The sequence below is a fragment of the Penaeus monodon genome, chromosome 13 (assembly GCF_015228065.2).
Source record: "Penaeus monodon isolate SGIC_2016 chromosome 13, NSTDA_Pmon_1, whole genome shotgun sequence".
Classification (NCBI taxonomy): Eukaryota; Metazoa; Arthropoda; class Malacostraca; order Decapoda; family Penaeidae; genus Penaeus; species Penaeus monodon.
Window position 1 is genome coordinate 17,786,342 of NC_051398.1, and position 7,500 is coordinate 17,793,841.

The 7,500-nt window shown below is 47.6% G+C and overlaps 2 protein-coding genes across 2 annotated transcripts in view; both read right to left on the minus strand.

Annotated features, from left to right (window-relative positions):
* The window catches only part of LOC119580173 (DNA N6-methyl adenine demethylase-like), a 170,020-nt gene extending 165,721 nt beyond the window's left edge, over nt 1-4,299 (minus strand). The window contains exon 1 of the mRNA XM_037928151.1: nt 4,056-4,299. The gene's annotated coding sequence lies outside the window, so the exon portion shown is untranslated. The remainder of the gene's footprint in view (nt 1-4,055) is intronic.
* Nucleotides 4,300-6,349: 2,050 nt separating this feature from the next.
* LOC119579883 (uncharacterized protein DDB_G0271670-like) overlaps nt 6,350-7,500 on the minus strand; it is a 26,079-nt gene continuing 24,928 nt past the window's right edge. The window contains exons 8-9 of the mRNA XM_037927733.1: nt 6,518-6,585; nt 6,350-6,393 (exon numbers count right to left, since the gene is read on the minus strand). Of these exons, the coding sequence (XP_037783661.1) occupies nt 6,350-6,393; nt 6,518-6,585 (112 nt within the window). The remainder of the gene's footprint in view (nt 6,394-6,517; nt 6,586-7,500) is intronic.

Consider the following 7,500-nt stretch of genomic DNA (forward strand, 5'->3'; position numbering starts at 1 on the left):
TCGCACCGCCTCGGAAAATGACGGACTTTTTTTCTTCTTTCATTCGACTGACACGACTTTTCTTCCCTGGTTTCTTCCTCTGACACACGACTTTTCCCTCCCGGTTTCTTCTGTTGACAATGACTTCGTGAATCGCGGTGTTTACAGGTACGCTACCGACGGATCCTCGCGACTCGCGGCGGTAGAGGTTCCTCGGTGACATTTGCATTTTGGAACTTTGATTCTTTTAGTCTTGGGACTTGCTAGGGGATCGTACCTGTGCCGATTGTAGGTGAGAGTCGTGTGAGAAGAGTCCGAATAGGTAGCCGTACGTGGTTTAACGTGACACTGTACTTTCTGCTTCTTTAACTGCACCCACGAAAAAAAATGCGACACGATCCCCTTTGATGTTTTGCTCGACACTCCCTTAGACCATGCCCTGTTTCTTCACTTACTCGCTCATTCACTTATTCACTCGCTCACTCACTAAACTTTCGACCGCGTTAGTACGTCCGTGTACCGTGTTTGTGCGTGTGCGCGAATGTGTGTTCCTGTTGTTTTATGTATCTGTATATTGCAGAGGGGCGTTATATATCGCTTCGAACGCTTTGAGAGATAACATCAATATTGACTCAGCGATATGACGGGTGATCTGGTCGATTTTACGAGACGTGACTAATGGCGAACTAAACGGCGCCCTTGTTCTCGGAGGCGGCTGTCGAGCGCCCGAAGGCTTTTTAAGCGGCACTAATGTCGAACACAATGCCTGCGGAGTGTGTGGCGCTGGCAAGGGGTCGCGGGTTTGTTGACGTTGACGGCGGCGAGTTCAGCTTCGGAGGACGTCGACGCGAGTGATGTCCAAGAAGGAGAAGGACGGCGAACACTGGAAACTTGCGGCGATTTGGACAGAAAGACGAAAGTACATTTGTGGAAACTGTGATGCATACTTCGGAGGAAAATTAGTTTGTAAGAACTTCTGAAAAAACTTTCTGTTTCTGCGTTAAGTTTCTCTTTTCTTTACTCGCGTGTCCGAAAACAACATATTGAACAAACACACTGTCACTCGAAAAGTTGCAAAGTCGCAAAGTCTTAAGTCGCTCACCGATGAACTTCGATGTCACTCAGACAAGTCACACAAGTAACCTTCCCGCCTTAGACCTTCTGACTCTAAGCCTCGTCAATATTTAGGCCTAGGCTTGAAGGCGACGGTGCTTACTTCGGAGGCTCGGAGTTGAAAACTATTTTTCGACTAAGTTTTCTTTCACGTCTCTCTCTCTCTCTCTCTCTCTCTCTCTCTCTCTCTCTCTCTCTCTCTCTCTCTCTCTCTCTCTCTCTCTCTCTCTCTGTATGATGTATGCGAGTGCGTTTAGTTTTCCATCCATGAACACAAGTCGCTTATCCGTGTTGAAAAAATGAAAAACAACCAAGTCCACAAGTCACAAGTTGAACAAAAATCACTAGTTGCACAATCAAGCCAAGTGCGAAAAACTAAGTTCTTCTTTACCTGAATTCCGTTAAAACTTTTCCAAAAGTAGCACTAGAGTTGTTTTTCCCCAGCTTGCAGGAAAAAATGCAACACACGTCGTGTCACTCCCGTGAGCTACATCCTTCGCACCGAAATTCCGAAGTGGAAGCACACTAGAACATCCCGGTCGGGCCGAAGTGGCGGCGACCAGCGAGCAACAAGCACAAGTGTGAGACTGAGGCAGCGGGGCCGCTGTGCTGGTGTAGGCCCAGACTCCGGCCACGCGCTCGGCGACGGCGGCGGTGTTGTATGGTAAACATCCCCCCGCTTTTCCCTCCCCCATCACCTTTCCCGATTAATTACTCTAACAAACCACCACTCTCCCCCATCTCCTGCCGCCCGCCCCCCTCCCCTGTGACACTACCTCCTACGCCCAGCCGCAGCTCCGCCCACGTCCTCGTTCGGAACGCCCACCACCGCCCACACCGGCCACCGTCGCGCGCACGGCCAACCCGCGGCGGGGAGCGACGCGCACTAAATCTTAACGAATATTCCCCTCCCCCAACGAAATTCGTGAATGCGCCGCCACGAGCCTCTAGTTCCAGGCCTTGTGCATGGATTCTCATACGCGATTTGCATTCGGCTGCGGCCTTTAAAGGTGTAATTATCAAAACACGTTGACCCCCGTCCCGTCTTTGCCTGCCTCTCGCGGTGCTTGCTTGCTCGCTCGCCTCGCTCCCTACCCACCCTCACTCCATCTGTATCTCCGTTTCTCTCCCTCCCTTTTCCCTTTCTCCGGCTCACATAGACACACGCACATACTCTCTACTACACCTCCCAGGCGCGTGTATGTGTGAACGTGTCGACGGATCAACTTTAAAAGCGTGCGTGGCGGCTGGAGTATGCATGTGACCAGTAGTGAATCCCGCTCGAAAAAAAAAACGCATCTGCCACTGTCATCTACTTACTTAATCACTCCGTCCGGCACCACTTACAATCTCCGGAACTCGGCGGAACGGATCACCGCTAGCTCGCGATCGCCGCTGAAGTTCCGAGCTTTCCGCCACGAAAATGGGAAATAACGACAAGAACACGCACACGCCATCGCACGGGCTCGGCTCGCGCTCTCGCCGCCAGCGCCGAGCGCGACCGAAAGAGAGGGAGAAAAAAAGGGGAAAAATACAAATGCCGGAATAAGAGACATGCCGATAGACACGGACGGATGAATGAAAAGATGGACAGATAGACAGAGATACGGGACGGAGATGTGAAGACAGAAATGGTGATATACAAAGACACAGATAGACCAGTTTGAAGTAGAGACTACGATGGAGAGAGAGAGAGAGAGAGAGAGAGAGAGAGAGAGAGAGAGAGAGAGAGAGAGAGAGAGAGAGAGAGAGAGAGAGAGAGAGAGAGAGAGAGAGAGAGAGAGAGAGATGAGAGAAAGAGAGATGAGAGAAAGAGAGATGAGAGAAAGAGAGATGAGAGAAAGAGAGATGAGAGAAAGAGAGATGAGAGAGAGAGAGAGAGAAAGGTAATAGAGGAACCGTAATTAGGTCCCGCTTTACTGCCTTCTTGCGTGTGTGACAGGCAGCACTTTATTAGTCAGATTAGACGAAGACACTAAACGCCGTTCGAAGGTGCACTCCATGCCTTAGCACTCGCTCCCTTGGTCTGCATAAGTTGGAATTAGCTCGTGGCTTGGATTCTTTAGTGATCTCTAAATGCGTGCTTTTTTCGCAAAGTAAGCGGCACTTTTAAATTTCGTGCGGAAAAATGATAATCTTTGATAAAATTAGCGTTTATTTTATCAATATATGAACTAAGCGTAAACACGAGACTTTTTTTGCTCAAAAATTTAAAATAAGCCATTCACTGTTTCTAATCATGCTAACATCACCGCACAAATACTCCCAGCGCCACGGTAGGAAAAAAATGCAAAGTTGAAAAAAAATGCAAACTTTGAAAACTTGGAGCAACGGCCGACGAACACTCTAACGGAAGTAGTTTAACCCAATACAAATAATCTCGGGCCGAAAAAATCAACACAAGAGCACACTCAAAACTACGTAATCGCTTGTTTATTTGACTAACTGCACCAACACATGCGCCAGCCATCCTCCCTCCTCGCCTAGAACTCGCTCTCAGACAACATCACTCGCTCGCACTCGCAAAGTCTTCGGATGAGGAGGAAATACGACTGTCGATTTGCCTCGGAGTGCGCTCGGGAGTGCTTCTCCAAACACTTTTCAGTCATGAAAAGCGCGATCGCCGAGGCGGACTTGTGGCGAAGTTTCGACACTTGGCAAAAGTTTTCTCGACAAAGTTGCACTTATTAGCCCCGCATCGCGTCGATTCGGGTTTTGATTCACAGTAAACCATCCGTTTTATTTTTATTTTCCTCCTAAAATCAATTTCAAAACTTGCGCAAAACTTTTGAACTTAGTGCACCAACTCAGTTTTACGGACTTAGTCGCAGAACGCAAGTTTCTGAAGTCGGCAAATACTGCAATGCACCAGTAACTCCGATATTAAAGTGTTGCGTCGAATAACATTTAAGGCACATTTCCAACGAAATTAGAAGCGTGTTACTACTCATTTGCAATCTTACCTTGTGCTTGGAGTGGCAGTCTCCTAAATGTAGATATTCCATATATGTCCAGTACCTGATAAAACAAACGAAAACGCACTGCGCACAACCTTGATAACAAGTGGCAAACTCACAAACAACCACAAGGGATTGATAAGGGTGCAAAACAGACAATCCAAAACTAGTACACAAACAAATCAAACTGGCGAGTGGTGAGTCAGTGAGCGCGCGAGCCGGGGACGTGCTCGCCCCCCTCCGCACCGAACGCGTGTTGGGTTCGTACTGCCCGCCCCTGGCCTTGCTGCCTCACACTCCGCCCAAACTCTCCTACGTGCATACACGCGCATTCGTGCATTCTCCCATTTTTTGCCATATATCTTTTTGCATTTCGCATAGCCCGGCGAGGATTTCACAGCGGTTCATGCTTTCCCTCATGATATGACGTGGAAAAATAGAAATCGTTGCCATTTTAGCGCTTTGCGTAATACAAACAATCGTCGTACATGCGGCAGCGCTGCGGCGATAGAGTCACGGTGCCTTCCAATTGCGGCAGATGACCTGGGCTGACCAAGCCGACTCCAGCTGCCAAAATTAGGAGCATCACCAGACCTAAGAAGTCCAGCCCGCCTGAAATCCGCGGATGAGTGCAGCCTGATATCGTGCGGCTTTATCCCGAGCACACACATCTGTGAGCGAATGCACATCCCTCGAGGGAGGAATTCCGCCGGCCGAAAGTGCTTGTCGGTGCATGCGGCCGCCAGTGAGAGCGCATTCTTTCCGCCACATAGTAAGCGGGCGGCTGTATAAACATGCACGACAAGATTGCTTTTGCCTAGCATGATTTTTCATTCCTCCCTGCCTCCATGTGATCTATTCTTAGCCCGAAGCGGGACATGAGTGACCAGCGGTGTGGTCGGGAAGCGAGGCCTGCCAGCGCGACCATGTGCCTCAGGAGCGGAGGTGGCGAGCGACCACACGTCTCCCCGCCGCTCCCCCGCTATCGCCGGCCACATCGGAGCTATCGTAAATGCATCTTGGCCTGTCGCATGCCTCCTTTCCGTGGAGGAATCACCGTCCTGAGCGTATGGCGAGAGCAGCATTCATAACATTGTATGGTGAAATGGTCGCATTGTTCTCCTCCTGGTGTTTCCGTCCCCCCTCCGCCTCCCTCGAGACTTCGCGCGAGTCCGCGTGCTGAGAGAAGTGAGGAAACCAAAGGAATTATGTTGCCAGTTCGCTTGTATCTGGCGCTGGCTGGCTCCTTATCATATGTTTCTCGTTTTTTTTTTCGTTATTTGTTGTTCTCACTTACCCGTTTTATTGGATAAGCAAACGCATGCGAGAGAACCCCGCATATCTGACGGCGAAATTATGAAAGCGTTTTGAATTCACACGACACTACACGCCAGCGTAAATATTTTACACGAGTTTCCACATTTTCCATACCAAGTTCCTGTTTACATGGTGAGTCGCAGCGCCGTCCCCTCCGCCACCGTCCTGCCACCACTTTCTGCCACCGCCGCCCTTGCCATCACTAACACTAAACTGCATTATATCGTCTTGCAATACCACTAACAGTACCAGCGAAGGCTTTATGGTGATATTAAAATGTGTCTTAAATTTCCTTAGGATATTTTCACCTGATGCAACAATTCAGGTCTGTGCCAGTTCTCGTGAATGGGATTCAAACCAGTCGCGCGCTCAGAAAAAAAGAAATGGTCGACGAGATGAGAGAACTTACTAAGTTGCAGACTTCACCATTAGGGACCGGCGCTGTGGTCACCATTCCATGTGGGAATTCGGCGGACATGGAAATATCGACCTTGCCTAGGGTGACTTTTTTTTTTTTTTTTTTTTTTTTTTTAATAGACGGTAAATCTGGGAGCAGTACGACCGAGGGTTAAGTGTCACTGCAAGCCCCGCCTGAAAGCCTGGAGGCAAGGTAAATCCCCCGCTGAGTGTGGGAATAACGATCAATACCGCTGAAGGCTGAAGTCATGAATATCCCTGCTAAGGACTGGAGCCACGCTTAGCCATGATAAAAAGATGATTGACAGCTAACTCTATGTGCTGAAGCCACTGCACGGGGAAATGCACGAGGTATCGTTACCTTTGCTCGTGGTTGGAACTGCGCCCCTTTTATATGCCTGCCAATGCCCCTAATAAGGTCCGGGGTTAGCATTGTGCCCCTTGCCAGAAGTTGCCGAAAGCCGTCACTGCGAAGGGCCATAGAAATCACGAATCTTGCCAAGGACGATTCCTTCAACGCGGCCATGGTCTATGGGAAACACACTCCTTGTTAGAGGTGGTTACTACTACTTTAACAGGGCTACCACTGGCTTTGCAGGGAACATGGCTCCTAAAATTCAGTAAAAAGAAAGGGATTTCCAGGACATATGTTTAGGATTATAGTTCCTAGTCTATTACCAAAAGACATGGCTAATACCATTGATGATAAGAGTCGTCGCAATTACATATCATACTGATGACTGTTACACTACTTGTTATGTTCCTACAAAAATCGCTGTCAAGGTCTGTCACGAACACGATTCTGTAATAGGATCTTTAGTTACAGTTCTGCAAAGGACTGAGGATACGGTAGTGGACCATCCAGTGTGGTAACCCAGTATAATATATAATTTATCTATATGTATATTTAGATGTGCATCTCTCTCTCTCTCTCTCTCTCTCTCTCTCTCTCTCTCTCTCTCTCTCTCTCTCTCTCTCTCTCTCTCTCTCGCTCTCGCTATGTAACCTTTTATTTCTTTGTCTAACTTGTATAGATACGTACATATCTATATTTATATCTATCTATTTATCTATCTCTATATATATACATATATATACGCATACATACATACATGCATGCATTAATACACACACACACACACACACACACACACACACACACACACACACACACACACACACACACACACACACACAACACACACACACACACACACACACACACACACACACACACACACACACACACACACACACACACACACTGTTATTCTTACATTTGTGTGTTACAGACAGAGTATATGTAGTTGGGTTTTATATTCCCACTGAACGCGTGTCATCTCGCCTCTTTCGGCTTCGGGGATTCATGGCGTGGAAAATTTAAAACCAATAATCAATATCTTTGATTCAGAGAATAAAATTTGATTACCATGGCCTTAATCGTCGGGATTGGCTTGATAGTCACGGTCTGTGCACGCATTATACATACGAAATAAATATGTGGATTGGATATATACGCATCTACATACAATCATGCATACATACATACATGCATACATACATACATACATGCATACATACATACATACATACATACATACATACATACATACATACATACACACAATCATACATACATACATATATACACATACATACATATGTGTGTGTGTGTGTGTGTGTGTGTGTGTGTTGTGTGTGTGTGTGTGTGTGTGTG